Genomic DNA, 16,612 nt, shown 5'->3' with positions numbered 1-16,612 from the left:
ATAATCCCATTCGGACATAGCTTCCATTCTTCGCTGTCAGCTATGAACGTAGACGTGTAAAATTGTTGTCCGGTGAGATAGTATATTTATTCCCCGCAAGGTCAAACATACAAGTATGTACAGTACGGACGTATTATCTTATCTCCGACTTCAACGTCAACGGAACCTTACCGCGGAGCATCTCTGCTTCAGCCCTCCTCTCTGCCAGCTGCCCCCTCCATCTCCCCTCCCTTCCACCACCAGTACCGCATCGCTCATTTCAAATTCGAGAAAGCCTAGGTGGATTTGCCATGAATTGTATAGTCCAGAGATCTTCTGGACCTTTGCAACGCTGAGCGCTCCTCTTCAACATCGTCATCTCGGACAAGACCAGGTAGATGCCGCAACCCTCGAGAGGCGCCACCGAGCAGAGGAGCGGTAAGCGCAAATCGATCGGCAAGAGGAAGCTTTCTGAGCAAGAGGAAGTATTGCACCAACCTCAGCACCAGCAGGCGACGATTTCGGAGCTCCTTTCGCGGAATCACACAACCCACGGCAAAGAGCATCATCATCACCAGCTATCCTCCCCGACGAGCAAGCGTCCCCGGCTATCGCCATCCCCCTCGGGTCTAACTGCTGCACAAGGTCCGCGGGGATCAGCTTCATCCAACATCATGTACAATTTTTCAAATCAGGAAACGAAAGGCAGTGGATTTTTTGGTCAAGTTACACCGGGCACCAACTCCGGAAATGTAGCAGCAAAACCCCGCTCCTTCAACGCACCAGTGCGCCAAAGCAACTTTACTCCTCACACCGGCGCCAAGAAGCTTGTTGTCAAAAATCTTCGAGCGGGCTCTCGATTGAATCAAGATTCATACTTCGAGAAGATATGGGGCCAGCTTGACGCCGCACTGACAGCGATTTTCGATGGCGGAAAACCCGAGGTCTCCCTAGAAGAGCTGTACAAAGGGGCTGAGAATGTATGCCGTCAAGGGAGAGCTTCGGCGCTGGCCAGACAACTGCAAGAGCGATGCCGAGGACATGTATCTGGTAAACTGCGTGATACGCTGGTAGCCAAAGCAGCAGGGGGGAACAACATCGATACGCTACGAGCCGTTGTAGATTCATGGACGACATGGCAATCAAAGCTGGTATGCTTCCGTTCTTCTTCCGCCCATCTACCATCTTGAATTGACTCGTTTGCAGGTTACAGTACGCTGGATTTTCTACTATCTCGACCAATCGTTCCTCCTCCATTCCAAGGAATACCCAGTTATTCGCGAGATGGGCTTGATTCAGTTCCGGCAACACATATTCAATGATCCAGTGTTACAGCCACAAGTTTTACAGGGCGCCTGCGACCTGGTTGAAGCGGACCGTGACGAAGGGCGCGGTATGTCGGCCGACTCATCTTTGCTTCGGAACGCTATTGAATTTTTCCATGGCCTTGATGTTTATACTACTGGCTTTGAACCTCTCCTTGTCTCCGAATCGATGAAATTCTTCGCATCATGGGCTCAGCATGAAGCCTCGGGATATCTCGCCACCTTTGCGGAAAACAGTCACCGGTTAATTGAACAAGAAGTAGACAGGTGCACATTGTTCTCTTTAAATCGGAGCACGAAACAGAAGTTGTCTGAACTTTTGGATCAGGAGTTAGTGGCAGAGCAAGAGGATGTTCTCCTAAACCAAAATGACATTCTTGGTCTGCTGCGGGCCGGCAATAAGACTGCCTTGGAAAAGCTCTATACTCTTCTTCAACGAAGGGATTTGGGGGCGAAATTGAAAACGGCATTCAGCAGTTACATCGTTGAAGAAGGTACTGGAATTATCTTTGATGATGAAAAAGAGGCGGAAATGGTGGCCCGACTACTGGATTTCAAACAGCAGCTTGACGAAACTTGGATCAACTCGTTCCATCGGCATGAGGAACTGGGACATTCCTTGCGGGAGGCCTTTGAGACGTTCATGAACAAGGGCCGAAAATCGGGCGCATCCGGAGGCACAGATAACCCCAAGACCGGAGAGCTGATTGCCAAATATGTGGATAGATTACTCAAAGGCGGGTGGAAATTACCTCCTGGACGAAAAGTCGAGGATGTACCTCTTGCCGATGAGGATGCCGAAATCAATCGACAGTTAGATCAAGTGTTAGACCTCTTCCGATTTGTACATGGCAAAGCTGTATTTGAGGCATTTTACAAGAACGACCTTGCTCGTCGGCTATTGATGGGCCGAAGTGCCAGTGATGATGCAGAGAAGAGCATGCTGGCCAGGCTCAAGACAGGTTGGTTCTGATTCCGAGCGACAGAAATTGAGATGTGTACATGGAGGCTAACATTGACGATTGGTTAGAATGCGGTTCCAGCTTCACGCACAACCTGGAATCTATGTTCAAAGACATGGACGTGGCGCGGGATGAAATGGCGGCGTATAATTCTATTCAGCGTGAGCGCAAGCACCGATTACCGGTAGATTTGAATGTTAGTGTGCTCTCTGCGTCTGCCTGGCCGTCCTATCCCGATGTTCAGGTGCGAATACCGCCCGAAATCGCGACGGCTGTCAGCGAGTTCGAAAAGTTTTACTATAGTAAATACAACGGGCGCAAACTTAATTGGAAACACCAACTCGCGCACTGCCAGCTGCGCGCAAGATTTCCCAAAGGCGATAAGGAACTGGTAGTCAGTTCATTCCAGGCCATCGTGCTTCTGCTATTTAACGACGTGTCCGAGAAGGATACTCTGAGCTATCTACAGATCCAGGAGGCGACGAAGTTGTGTTAGTACCCCATACTCTCAAATCTCCAAATACTCACTCTCGGGGCTACTGCTAACTGACGTGGCATAGCTGACCAGGAACTGAAACGGACCCTCCAATCGCTCGCATGCGCCAAATACCGAGTGCTTGTTAAGAAGCCGAAGGGCCGAGAAGTCAACACAACGGACGAGTTCTCGTACAATGGGGGATTCTCCGACGTGAAAATGCGGATCAAGATCAATCAGATCCAGCTGAAGGAGACAAAGGAGGAGAACAAGACGACCCACGAGCGGGTGGCAGCCGATCGGCATTATGAGACCCAGGCAGCTATTGTGCGGATTATGAAGAGCCGGAAGACCATCACACACCCCGAACTGGTAGCGGAGGTGATCAAGGCGACGCGCAGCCGAGGAGTGCTCGAGCCCGCGGATATTAAGAAGAACATTGAGAAGTGAGTGGCTCCGAGAAATTATTGTTTCGTTTTGTTTTGTTTTCTTTTCTGGTTTTTATTGAGAACCTGATCACTGACTATGACTGCTCTACAGGCTGATTGAAAAGGACTACATGGAGCGAGAAGAAGGAAACCGGTATCAGTATGTGGCATAATGGAACATTTAGAGACGACTATATCTGTGTCAGCAAGACATTAACTATTATCATGTGTTTTAACTCCTCGAGCATCATATGACACGAAGCAAACGTTCTTTTAATATATGACCCGAGACAATGTGGGGGGTACTTTGTTCCCCAGTCCATCGGCCCTGCAGTAGGTGCGGCCGCGGAAATCTAATCGCGTTCCCTATTAAGTTATTATTAACCTTCCCCCGTGATCACGGGTTGGCAGGCCCAGCCCCCACGCGGTGCCGATCCGAACAAAACCTGAGAATAGTTCGGCATTGGCAGACGGAGCCCTCCGTACGCTGGGTTATCTCTCCGTGGTGTTATCCACTTATTTTATTTTCTGTATTATCAATAGCATCATGATTACTTGCGGACCTACTGTGTCGTATACTCACGCAGGACTGTGATGAGTGCTACCAACCGGTTTAGTGGCAAGGTGATCGGCAATATTAAGACTCCATGATCGTTGTCATCATCACTGAATGATGAGATAATTGCTTACATACTAAATGGCGAGCAAGGAAAGTCAAAGACAGCATTCAAACTGCACTCGACGCATCACCACACTTTTGACTCTCGCCCGAGAGAACCGAGACTCGGGAGAGAGACGAACCCCCCGAAAATCCAAAAATGCGAAAAAAAAAAAAAAGAAAAAAAAAAATTAAAGCATATTCCAAGGGATGGTCCGGAAATGGTAAAATGTTCTGTATCGGATGTATTGAAATGAAACGGAAGAATAAAAAACGGTCTGGGCTCTTTTGGGGGTTCACGTGGATGAGTGCACTTTTTCTTTTTATCCACAGCAACTCTTCCCTGTCTCAAGCTGAACCCTGAGGGACGGGCGATCAGGAGGAATCCTCAATGGAACACTTCACGGAACGAGAGATCATCTTGAACAATATGCGACTACGTACGCGCCTATCATTGGGAGTTCCTGATGTGGTAATGATTAGAGCCCTTCAACCACGCTGGTGGATTTCCATTAGATCTGACAGCGGGGAAACTAGGCTTTTTTTTGTCGGTCCCATGATCGCTTTTTATGTTGGGGATGTTTCTAGCGCCGTTTCCCCCTTTTTGTCGCACTACGTCTTCGTTCTAGAAATTATTCTCGCTACGAATCAGTTCTTTTTTTTGATGCAGCTTCTTTTTTCAGATCGCATAAGGTTGTCGAAAATAGATACTTTGAGGATACTAAATCCTCAATTGACCCAGTCCTGAGTCATTCTTTTTGCCCGAATTGTCAATCTGATAGCGAAAGGGACTCGTAATTGACACTGATACAGTAAGCATATCATAGGCATGCAGAGAATAGGAATAATTCCACTAGTATGTGCCTGCTACATCCTATGTAGATCTTCAGGCATCCCACAATGCATACGTACTGGGTTGCTGGACGCATGCCGATATACGTGGAGTGGAATCTGTTGGGATGCTCCTCGCGCTCATCAACAGCGGGAGTAAGGGATGAGAGGTAGACAACATATGTATGTACATCACGAGAGCTGGAAGATTTTTATTTTGATTCATCTGTTTTATTTTGTCAAGTGTATCAGGATGAAATCTGTCCAGTTATGTAAGGATGGGCTGATAGATCGAGGTATAGTAATCATCCCAATTATTAGACAACTCTACTGAGTATGTACAGACATATGTTGGTTGTATTGTAATTGATAGTAACCCTGGTACGTAGTTAGTGGATGCACCCGGAAGGTGATATGGACCGACACTTGCGACACCCACTCGATCAGCCCTCCAGGGTAATCCCTGGCAATTATGAATTTCAATTTTGGACCATAAAGGAATTATCCGCGGAGGAAGCCGTAGCCGCATCCATCAGGCGGAAATAAGCAAGCGTTTTGCTTTCCCCAAAGTTCAAACCCATCCCATACGAGGGGTCGAGGCGGGAATGCCACAGATGGTAATCCGAAGCGTTCGTTCAAAGTCGCCTGTAAGTCGCCCAAGGTTCCAGACCCATGGGGTTTCGCGGCCGGCGGCGGGAAGTTTGATTACCTTAGTATGGACAAGGCCTCAGAACAATGTATGATTGGTGTAATATTACGAGTCCGCAGGTACCAATGTATGGAGTACTCCGTACATACCTCGCAGTGGGCTAGACCTCTTAGGTACTTACTCGATTAGGTACTCCTCGGTACAGCTGCCTCGCTCGAATGTGTTGTACTATCGTGAACTACTCTTCCATTGCCTATCCGGGGGGGTTTGATGGGTCTCATTGCAATCATTGTCCATGTGAACTGAAAAAAAAAAGGTAAAAAAAGAACAAACAGGTTTGACAACATCGTCAACAGGTTCGCCTGGTTACAACTTGTTGACCACTATTACTTGAGTACAGTCATTCCCCAGTATAAGTATACTTCAACGCTTCCCTTCACTCTCCGTCTCCCCTCATTGCCATTATCTTCCACTCCTCTATCCTCCATCTCTCGTCCTCCGGGTGATTCTCACCTCATCATACCCAATCAATTCGTCTTGACTTGTTTGAATCACTCCCAGACTCACGATTACCTCATCCTAATCCTATTGACTAGGTTTTCTCCACCTGTCCAATATACTGTGAGTACCACTGGCAAATGACATGCCCGTCTACCCTTGTGATCTCCGGTTTTTCGACGCATGAGAGCCCCCGGACTGATCTATAGTATTAGACCCGAGTGAACGCAACTTCTCCACTTTTTCCCCGCCTCTCACGGACGATAGAGCGATTGTAGCCTCTGTGCCAGTACTATACTCGTGATAAGTTCTCGGCGCAAACCTAGCGAATTATCCCCGGCTCTTAGATCAGGAGGAATTTCGCCCAGAAACCCGACCAAATCTCGCTTCAGTTTTAGCGAGGAACAGACGCTTATAAGCAGACGAATACCCTCCTGGACGAGTGGATTCTTTTTTGCACAATCCTCAACTAGTCTCTCCGACCCCCCAAGACTTCCGGTCTTTCTCCACACCCGAAGTCGAGCGTCCAATCCGCTGTCGACGTCATACTTCGATTTCCAGTTGTTTGCTGTACCTCATCAGGAAATTACACACATCATACATCATGTCTGCACAGAGTACGTTGCCAGCCTGTTTTCTGAATTTATCACATCTTCTGGTTTCGCTGTTCTCGTTGGGGGCCTTATACAACCCCCTCGCGATCAGACCCACGATCATCATGAAACGACCCCGATGTTCTCCACAAACAAAACTAAAACCCCAGAAAATATGCATTGACAGGTGCACTAACGCAACACAGCCAAACACTTCTTCTCGGACCCGAACCATCTGGTGGTCACCGCCCTCCACTCGCTGACTTTGACAAACCCTTCTCTTGCTTTCGACCCTGAGAACAAGATCATTTTCCGCCGCCCCGATTCGCTCAAAAAGAAGAAGGTCGCGATCGTTTCCGGCGGTGGCTCCGGCCACGAACCGGCTTTCGCGGGCTTTGTCGGCCAAGGATTCCTAGATGCTTCAGTCGCTGGCACTATCTTCGCCTCTCCCTCTGCCGTACAAATCCGCAAAGCTGCTCTCGACTGTGTCGACAATGAGCAAGGTGTGTTCATCATTCCCATGAACTACACCGGCGATGTGCTCAACTTCGGTATGGCTGCCGAGAAGGCACGCGCTGCCGGAATCAAGACTGAATTTTTTGCTATCAATGACGACGCTGGCGTCGGCAAGAAGAAGGGCGGAAAAGTCGGTCGTCGCGGCATTGGCGGCGGAATCCTCGTTCTGAAAATCGTCAGCGCCTTGGCTGAGACAGGGTTAGTTGATTATTATGTACATTGGTGAAAGAGAGGTCCCTCATGCTGACATACAACCAGTGCTTCTCTCGAAGAAATCCACCGTGTTGCTAAGCAGGCCAACTCGCTGCTCGCAACTGTGGGCTCTTCTCTAGAGCACGTCCACATTCCTGGCCGACCTGCTTCAGAAGATACTATTCCTGTTGGGGAGGTCGAAGTTGGAATGGGTATTCACAACGAACCCGGATCCCATCGAATGAAATTCACTTTGCCAGAGCTGGTCAAGACCATGCTTTTCCAAATCTTGGACCACAACGACCCTGACCGTGCTTTCATTACACGTGAACCGGACGACGAGTTTGTGCTCCTGATTAACAACCTGGGTGGTGTGAGCAGCCTGGAGCTCTCTGGTATCACCGATGAAGTATACCGCCAGCTTGAGCAGGACTACAGCATCAAACCCGTACGAGTTATTCAAGGAACTTTCCTCACCAGTCTCAACGGATTAGGTTTCAGCGCTTCGCTGTTGAAGCTCGCTGATAATGGATTGGGCGCTGGCAAGTCTTTCCTTGAGCTTTTGGATGCCCCCGCCGAGGCAGTCGGTTGGTCCGCCCCTATCCCAACATCCACCTGGGACCGTCGGACCGATGCTCCTGTAGAGCTCAAGAAGACCAAGCTGGCTGAGGAACAGCCCAGTAACGTTAAGTGTATGCTTAGTTTGCCCAATCTTCTATATTCGATTCCCTTGGATGCATGCTAACGAAATGCAATAGTGGACCCTGCTACTATTAGAAAAGTCTTGGGAGCTGGTCTCCGGCGCATCATTGACGCCGAACCAACAGTTACTCGCTACGATACGATCGTCGGAGACGGTGACTGTGGCGTTGGCCTGAAACGTGGTGCCGAGGCTGTTCTCGCACTCCTTGAGGACAACTTATCAAGCCTGGATGATGACGTGGTTAAAACCGTCAACCGCATCGTTACCATTGTGGAGAACACTATGGATGGTACTTCCGGTGCCATCTACGCCATCTTCTTGAACGCACTTGTGCACGGCCTCCGGGAGCAAGACAAGGGCAAGACGACTCCTGCCACGGCTGAAGTCTGGGGTGAGGCCTTGAAATACTCGCTTGGAGCTCTTGGAAAGTACACACCAGCCAAGCCTGGTGACCGTACTATGATTGACGCCCTTGTTCCCTTCTGTGACACTCTACGCGACACCAAGGATGTCCATGCTGCTGCTCAGGCTGCCCAAGAGGGAACTGAAGCCACGAAGAGCATGAAGGCCAGCTTGGGACGATCTGTCTATGTGGGTGGTGAAGACGAGTGGGTGGGTAAGGTTCCTGACCCCGGTGCTTACGGACTTAGCGAATTCTTCACCGGGCTTGTCGAAGCCATTCCAAAGCAAGCATGATTCCTCGAACCTCGCGGTACATATTGCATCTCATGAAACACTTTAATTTTAATCGATGACATCATGACAATTGCAGGCGTTCTGTTTTGTGCAGTGTTCATTGCTCGGTTTTATCCATGCTTCTAATCAGTTACAATTACCAATAGTGTATAAATTCAATGAGTTTATTATTGATATTTCTGATTCCTGTAAGAATCTTAACTACTTGTGCGTAATACTCAAGCCAAGCTATACGAAGTGCGACAGTATGTTCCTTCTGCTAGCGGGGGTCTTTCATTGCATTGTAGCTAAATGGCTGTATTAGCGTTCATATTTATACATCCAGAAAGCTACTGTCCACGCCCACTTTCACCGATCGAGAACACTCGACCGGCCCCTATTAACTTCGAGAAAAACCTCGAATCCAACTATCTGACTTTTCTTTCCTTTTCTAACTTTTCTAAACGGACCAGAAAAACGCCAGATGTGTCCCTTCATGATACAGTAAAAAAACGAAGAACGGACATAGAGAAAGCTCATGAGAAGAAATAGAATCCCCTTTTCTACTCGCCAAGGGAGCTTAGGATGTACGTGTGATTGAATCTCCGACTATGGATCGCAGACTTCGGAAATCGTAGGACAGGGTATCGATATCAAAGAAATAGACCGTCTTTGTCGACTCCAATAACTGGATAGAGAAAAGCCAAACATGTCGCGCATGTCACGTGGTTGGGAATGGATTCCCGAGATCAACTGAGCAGAACGAGGATGACCGAGTCGCCACGCAGGAACCTAGAGCGAGGTGTTAGATCAGGAGGTCGGGTTCCTCATCAAAGTACCTCAAGCGGGGAGGAATCGCATGGGCACATACATCTTGCTGATGAAGCGATCCTTGTTGACACCCTTGCCCTTACCGCCCTTGGGCTTCTCTGTCCACATCTCCTTGACGTTCTCCAGCACCATGTTGCAGTGGCGGTCGAACGCCTTCACGCGAGCAAGCAGGCGACGGTTGCTACGGCAGGCGATCAGGACCTGGGTGTGTGTGCGTGTGGCGGTTTGGAGGAGAGAGAGGGGGCCAGCTGTGAGCTCATGTTCCTCGACGAGGGAGACCTCGTATTCACTTGATGGGGATGTTAGAGGCTGTGGATAGATCCAATAGACAAGAGGTCCGATGGAAGTTGGGAAGAACATACGTAAGCTCACTCTTGGGCTTGTTAAGCAGGTCCCTGTTGAATTAGACGGTATGATTAGCATCAGATCGATCGCGTTAGAGTAAAAAGATCACGCCATGATGAAGGAGATGAATGACGCATGCAATGACACATGATCTCCAGGAAAAGAGGGGTAACGTACTGGATCTTTGGGTCGGTCGACATGTTGGCGGGATATAAAAGGTGGTGGTGGTCTGCTGGAGGACGTCTTGACTATCTTTCCATCGGACTATCAGCTTTGTCGCTGTCTTGGACTCTTCCGGCGTCTTGGCGCGGGTCGCGGATCACGTGTCGCGCGTGTTTGCCGTGTTTGCGACAGAGCTTTTTTCCCAGTTCGCGATTGGCTCCGTCACGTCGCGTCCGACACGGTTCATGTCGGCGATCTTGCAAGCTTCTCGACATTCAAATGCAAGGCGTCGTTTCTTTTCCTTCTCCAACCTCTCACTACTTCGCCCCTACTTCACGACTCGCGGTCACTTTCCAAGTCAGAACCGAACATCCCTGGAATCTCCTCACCTCTCTCCTTCTTAAGGACTCTCACCGCATGTCCCTTCATCCCTTCCTTCAGTCCCACGTCTGCATTCCAGAGATCATTCCACCCCGCTATCCTGATTCTTTACATACCGGCTCATTCTCCCGGTCGACGCAACCTCCGATTAGATAGGCTTGACGAGTCGATAAGCAAGCGGCATAGATCGGACGCTACGTTGCTTCTATCCTATTCAACCTTCCTTTGAAAACTTTGTCACGCTTCGACATTCCTATCCAGCTGATTCAACCCACGGTCCGCTTCTTCAACAAACTTTCACCTCGTTCTGACATATTCTTATTTGGATACATCTTCTCCAGCTTGCTTATGGTTATTCCTCTCAAGTTGGTGGCATGGAATCTCAGGACGGAATTTCCGTCCGGCCTATGAGGCGTGAGCTTCCCTTTCCAGCTCAATTCTACCGTGGATGCTAATCATTGGGCTCCAATTTATTAGTGAAGGTGCTTTACACATTCGACGATGCCAACAAGACAAATTGTCTGGCCCGGTGGCCTCATCTTCTCGATGTCCAGACTGCTGCCCTGGACGAGAAGACACAAATTGGGGTTATCGAGCTGAAGACTTGCATTCAAGCCATTGTCTCCGCCAGGTTAGTTGAATCACTTCCAGTCACTGAGATTATACTCATTGTTATTTGTCTGATTGCAGTCCCGAATTGGTTGCGAAACTGGGACAAGATTACACCGTTTATGCCTACGATTACTCAGAATATGAGACGCCTTTGGTTGGACAGGGAATGTTATCATGGGTTCTTGCTTCGGCTTCTCCCACGCCAAATGCCCCGGCCCATCAATCTGAAACCATGGTCACTGGTCGCGTCTGCAAAAATGTGCTGGGATTGTTCTCGAAGGGTGCTCAGGAGACACTGGAGGTGAAGTTGCGCTTGGTACCCGTTCCCACGGTCATGCAGAGTGAATACCTGGAAAGCATGCGGAGGTATCGGGAGTTGAGCACCGTTATTCCTCACGAATTCGATGCGCAAGCGTGGACCAACTTCTTGCGCCAAACCGGGTTGATGACCCCCTCTATCACCCAGCAACCGGAACGGACGGAATCGCCCTTGGACCACTCCGGAATTGAGCGTTTTCATCAATTACTTAGCGAGAGCTCGACGCCAAGGGAAATTCCACCTGTCTCTGCACATGGGCCATATCGATCTGTATCACCTTCGCAGTCCGCCTTGGCAGCTGGAAGCAGAGTATCCACCCCTGGGGGCCAACGATCACAATATCAGCAGGAGCAACTTTCTCAGCCGATACAGCAACAGTCACAGCAACCCCGTTTGGACCGCTCGCAGAGTGATATCATTCGTCCGTCTTCTAGCGCTTCTATGCGTGACTCGGACTTTGCTATTCAATCTCGGTATGCCAGTCGCAGGGGATCTATTCAATCGGGCTACGGTAGCTGCGAGGAATCTGGAGAGTCCCAACCTCGAAAACGTGCTAAGCTGTATCGAGCGGAATGGCCCGGGAAGTCGGACTTCAACATCGAGAGGCAGCCCAGCTCCCTGCGGGTAGCTGCAAGTACAGCTGCTTCTGTTCGTATTCACCGCCCCACGCCAATCAACCCGGCTATTGCTGCTGCTCAGAGCTCCCATGAAGAACCGGTTCGGCCACCACCCCTATCTCCAACATGAATGGCCTCCCTCGTCGGGCACGCACCATGCCGAGCCTTCTGCGTGAATCCTCCGTCCAGAGCAACCACTACGAGTCTCCGTATAACGCCAGCGATGACCAGACTCCCATTGAATTCAACACGCAATCCCCAGAGGAGTCTCGCTACCAAGGTCTTTTCGAGCCTTCATTCAGCATGCCGTCCTCGCCCCCTGTCTTGGACTGCAGCTTCCCAACCCGCTCCAGCCCAGTTCTCCCACCTATGGTCACTGATCCTGATTCTGGATTCATGAGTGGTGGCGTAGAAGAGCTTTTAGATGACGACATCGGCACACCGTTGGAAGATTACACAAGGCCTGTGACGAATGACACTGCCAGTGAGAAGCGGAGAGATCACTCGGCAGTGCAGGCCAGTTCACCTGTTGGCGCTCGCCTGAGCCAGGAGACCCGAAATGAGAATGTCCATGTTGGTGATGAGTCACAAGGACAGCCTGTGAAGGAATCAGCACCTGTACCTCCCCGTGCACCAGCTAGCGCTGCAGGCTCGAGGCCGTCTTCACGCGCAAGCTTTAGACAGGCTCCTAAGCCTCTGGCCCCTGCTCCTATGTCCCAGAGTGAAATAGAGCAGCTGATAAGCGCAATTCCCGCAAGTGACCCCGTCATGCCATCGCAACCTCAAGGCCAGAATACCGCTTGGGCTGCTGGCCCAATGAGTGATTTCACCGCTGCAGAGACCCCTGCCCCGCAACGAGTAGCAGAGGACGGTAAAGTCCGCAGTGGGGCGGGTGCGAGAAGATTAAGACAGGTTCAGGCTCGCCTTGATAAGTGCATTCGCGATGGGCAGGTTCCCCCTTACTGTGAGAACTGTGGCGCGATCGAAACACCCACGTGGCGTAGGGCCTGGTCCAAGGAAATCATTGGGAATGAGCAAGAGGCCGATGTGATGAAGAAGGATTCGGGCATGTTGTTTTGGCAGTCTCTGGAGCGGGATGATCAAGACAAAGTTACCAAATTCAAGATCTACAAGAAGAGTCTCGCTGATGCCGACAATGACTTTGCTCAAGTCCTTCTTTGCAACCGTAAGTGATAAAGATATGCTAACTGATTGACGCTCTTGATACTGACATGAAAAAAAGCATGCGCCTTTGGCTTCACAAGTTTAAATCCATGCGACCAGAGAACAAATGGAACAAGTCTTCAAATGGCAAGAGGAAGCGTCCCCCTAGGAACCGCAGGGGAGGTGGCCCCCTTTCAACCAATGGTGCTGCAACCAGGAGCCGAAGCCGAGCCGAATTGACCAAAGTGGACGGATCCTCGCCCGTCGCATCCGATGCCTCGTCGCCGGCCGCAGAAGACGGCATAACCCCTCGTGATGGCAACAATAATGAAAACGAGAACGAGGATGATTCCCAGGACCCCCCATCCAAGCGGCGGCGCGCAACCAGCTTGGAGCCCCGGAAGTCATCGGACACTGCGGGAAGTCGTTGGCAAGAGGACAATGCGATCGAGGCCCTCAGGCGAGCTATCCAGTCTAGTCCTGCTAGGAATCTCGAGAGTCGTAATTCTGCCACGGCGGGTGAGAATAGTCTTACTCCCAAATCCGTACGGAGAGTTCTGTTTCCTAATTCGCAGGCTGAGGGCGGCCCTCTGAAAGCTCTAGGCGAGTCGGTTCTAAACAGCCCACGCCGCAGCCCTCGCGTAGCTTCTCACGAGTCTACCAAGCAACCTCAGGACAAAGAGAATGGCGCTTCTGACCTAGACTGTCTCTTTGAGAGCCCGAGCTTTGAGCTAGACTTGCCTACGAGCCCTACACCACGGCGACGCAATCCTCGCACCGGCATTTTGGGTGAAAAATCGCTTTCGTTTCCGGGTCACTCACCTTCGTCGTCTAAAGTACGGAAGGACGTCAACACAACCCCCACGAAGCTTACCGCGCAACGGCTCCAACGCATTCAAAATAGCCCCGGGTCAACGCCACGCCAGGGAAAAACTCCCAAGCAGATGCGCCTTCACATGCCTGACTTGCCCTCTCTTCCCGACGATGCCTTCAGTGCGGATGCATTCGACGGGATGGACAAAGTGATTGTGGATATCTTCTCTGATGCAGCTTCTGCCACGAACGCTGACTCCTTGTTCGGCTTTGATCCAAGCAAATGTCCGTCCAGTAGCAACTGGCCGGATTGGCTGCCGTCGGACTACGTCTCGCCCAATGGATCTGAGGAAGAGCAGAACAACGGAGATGATGATTCTGGTAATCTCATCAACGCGCTTCTGTCCAACCCAGACCTTCATAAAGAAAACCATTTTGATATCTTCAATCTTGATCCGAACCTCCTTGATTCTGGATTTTTCAGCTCCGATGCCCTCGATACCGACGTCATGGCCCTGAATGTCAAGGCTAAGCCGGCCGAGGGATCGAGCCACAAAGAACAAGCACAAAACAATACGCCTAATGTTTCATGAGTTTCTTTGACTATAATCTTATTGTTACCCTCTTATTGTGATGAGCATCCGAGACTTTCTTTGGCATTCTTTTTTCTTTCTGTGTCCTTCTTGATATGTTTTTCAAGCGACGGCGTTGGTGGATTGGAACCTGTACCGAGGGTACACCGTTGACCTTGGGATTGTCCTGTCTTTTAGTTTCCTTTTCATGTTCAGGCCATGATGAGCCTGCATCAGGCGCCACCGAGTGTGCCGCCGACACTTTACTATCACTATGTCTCAACATCGAGGACAAGTTGACTCGTCTTGAGCTCGATAACCATAACCATAACCATAACAATAACAAATACAAATAAAAACCAATGAAAGAAAGAAGCAACCTTACCTATCTCCGAAGTAGATGTAGCAAGATTCTACACTAACAATCGCAATCTACAATCTTAACTGCACTATACTAGCGGAACAAAGATAGCCATAAGGTAAGAGCATGATAGCATAAATAACATTCGACGTCCTTCTAATGCCACTATTTAATTGCATCGCCAGATGCCACCCCCCTATGTCTAGAGAGAAGTTTTAAACATATGCACCCTGGTATCAAAGAGAAACAAGATTCATGAAACATAGCAAAGAATAAATTATTCAGCCGCCTCATAGAAAAGCGACTTAAACCGATGTGTCGCATTGACCACATTCTCATAGATTTTATAATCTGTCCAAGAACCACCATCAGCCCGAGCTCCCCACATAATTCTTCCCAGCACCAAAGCTCCTAACAGCAACACCGTAGACCGACAAGAAAAGAAGTGAAAAACCACATACCGCAATCAGAGGGATTTCCCCAATCAAAGCTGCCCAACACCCTCACCCCAAGGCCCTGTTCACGTCCATCTGTCAGCATGAAATCCTACCTCACTCCGCGCTATAGTCCGTAGGATTTGTAAAAGAAATAGAACTTGGAGTGTGCAAGACTCACCTGCCCCTCAACATCAGTCACCTTGCCAACAACCTCGACCAGCTTCCCCATCTGCAGATGCGAATCGGGCTTCAAGATCAGCGTCACGTCTCCGTTATCTCCGCACGTGATGGTCGCCGTGTCGCCACGGAGCGCTGTTACTGTGCCCAGTAGACGGACGGTGTTTGTGACGTGGGGGTTGGCGTTGGAGGGGTGGAAGGCGTGGAGGTGGGCGGGGAGGACGCGGGGTGTTTGGAGGGACATTTTCGTTTTCTTTTTCTTTCCTCTTTTAGTTGGTTTGGTGAGGGTGAAAGTGATGAGCTATTTGTCTGTGGGAGGAACTGCCGTTGTATCGAGTAATTAGATGGAGAGAACGGTGTATTAGTTGATCGATGGGGCTATCATTTCGCTCCGATAGTCGCGAGCAGATCCATCGCGGCGCGTTACGCGTGGTCATGTGATTGTCCTTGGCTCATTAGGGCTGTCCCATGGGTCATACATTGAGATATAATTAACCACACACTTCATCGTAGAGATATTAGATCTTCTTTGGCACGTAAATTAATGGATATGAAAGCACCATGCTACTCTCGTGAAGAGGTAATAGTGTTGTGACTGAGATCAACCCTGGTATTCTCTTAAAGTCTACAATTCTGGTACAGTAACCTTGGATGATATATTTCCCTCAAGCCTTTGGTTGTACATTGTGTTAGTAGAAACCAAAGTCTAACATCAGCTTCTTTGCTGTAAATGGTAGATTCCTGGGGACTTTTCGATTAGTCCTACGCGGGCTCGAAGGCCTTTCGGTACACTCTCCCTGATGTTGCGGCTGCTAAGATCTAGAAAGTGATATACAGCTTGAAACAACGAGGGAAGAGGAATATCAATTACTAACGACTGGGTCGTGATAGGTAGTTCTTCCGTTTCCTTTGGTAACGGCTGGCACAACAGGTTTATATATGCATCATATCTGGTCGGCTTTCTCCGCTGGATTGCTTGTTGACTGCTTCTCTAGGTTTTCCGAGGCTCATTACCTACACTCGTAGCATGGCTTCCTCTGCCTAAGAGTCAAGACTATCCTGACTTCATCCTAGAGTGAAGTCCGGCTCTATGTGATCGGGTTAAGTTCTTGTGGCTTCTCAGATTGAATCCTCAGAAGAGTCTATTGTCTATTATCTACTGGCAATAACTGCTCTGCTTGGCAGAGTCTGGATATCTCGATCTATCATCTATCTAAACATGAGCAAGAAAAGACAAAAGAAAAAAACGAACAAAAAAAATAAAAAAAAAGACAAAAACAAAAACATGTACAAAAACATATACAATAAAAAAGATGTACAAAAAAAAAAAAAAAAAA

At 49.4% G+C, this 16,612-nt stretch overlaps 5 protein-coding genes across 5 annotated transcripts; 3 read left to right on the top strand and 2 right to left on the bottom strand.

The window, feature by feature from the left end:
* Window positions 1–214: 214 nt before the first annotated feature.
* Window positions 215–3,449, top strand: ANOM_007178 (cullin family protein). The gene is made up of 5 exons (XM_015552434.1): window positions 215–1,130; window positions 1,186–2,266; window positions 2,335–2,757; window positions 2,827–3,187; window positions 3,282–3,449. Exons 1-5 carry the CDS (start codon window positions 378–380, stop codon window positions 3,340–3,342), a joined length of 2,679 nt encoding a protein of 892 aa, XP_015406179.1. The 5' UTR covers window positions 215–377; the 3' UTR covers window positions 3,343–3,449.
* Window positions 3,450–6,204: 2,755 nt separating this feature from the next.
* ANOM_007177 (putative dihydroxyacetone kinase (DakA)) lies at window positions 6,205–8,662 on the top strand (the record flags this gene model as incomplete). The annotated part of the gene is made up of 4 exons (XM_015552433.1): window positions 6,205–6,422; window positions 6,605–7,112; window positions 7,173–7,798; window positions 7,865–8,662. Coding segments are annotated over 4 exons (1,938 nt in total), but the record flags the coding sequence as incomplete, so codon positions are not given.
* Window positions 8,663–9,233: 571 nt separating this feature from the next.
* ANOM_007176 (mRNA splicing protein SMD2) lies at window positions 9,234–9,860 on the bottom strand (the record flags this gene model as incomplete). Its single annotated transcript, XM_015552432.1, has 4 exons — window positions 9,234–9,276; window positions 9,356–9,604; window positions 9,678–9,710; window positions 9,838–9,860. 4 exons carry the CDS (start codon window positions 9,858–9,860, stop codon window positions 9,234–9,236), a joined length of 348 nt encoding a protein of 115 aa, XP_015406181.1.
* A 717-nt stretch (window positions 9,861–10,577) lies between these two features.
* On the top strand, window positions 10,578–14,321 carry ANOM_007175 (putative GATA transcription factor (Ams2); the record flags this gene model as incomplete). Its single annotated transcript, XM_015552431.1, has 5 exons — window positions 10,578–10,617; window positions 10,681–10,834; window positions 10,894–11,851; window positions 11,941–12,937; window positions 13,036–14,321. 5 exons carry the CDS (start codon window positions 10,578–10,580, stop codon window positions 14,319–14,321), a joined length of 3,435 nt encoding a protein of 1,144 aa, XP_015406184.1.
* Window positions 14,322–14,783: 462 nt separating this feature from the next.
* ANOM_007174 (putative ssDNA binding protein Ssb3) lies at window positions 14,784–15,601 on the bottom strand. The gene is made up of 3 exons (XM_015552430.1): window positions 15,277–15,601; window positions 15,123–15,177; window positions 14,784–15,012 (listed from the first exon to the last, which is right to left on the bottom strand). The coding sequence occupies exons 1-3, from the start codon at window positions 15,517–15,519 to the stop codon at window positions 14,939–14,941; spliced, it is 372 nt and encodes a 123-aa protein (XP_015406183.1). The 5' UTR covers window positions 15,520–15,601; the 3' UTR covers window positions 14,784–14,938.
* Between the last annotated feature and the right edge of the window lie 1,011 nt (window positions 15,602–16,612).

Source organism: Aspergillus nomiae (assembly GCF_001204775.2).
Source record: "Aspergillus nomiae NRRL 13137 chromosome Unknown contig00165, whole genome shotgun sequence".
Lineage (NCBI taxonomy): Eukaryota > Fungi > Ascomycota > Eurotiomycetes > Eurotiales > Aspergillaceae > Aspergillus > Aspergillus nomiae.
The sequence above is the reverse complement of the archived record's forward strand: the minus strand, read 5'-3'. Positions and strand labels throughout refer to the sequence as shown.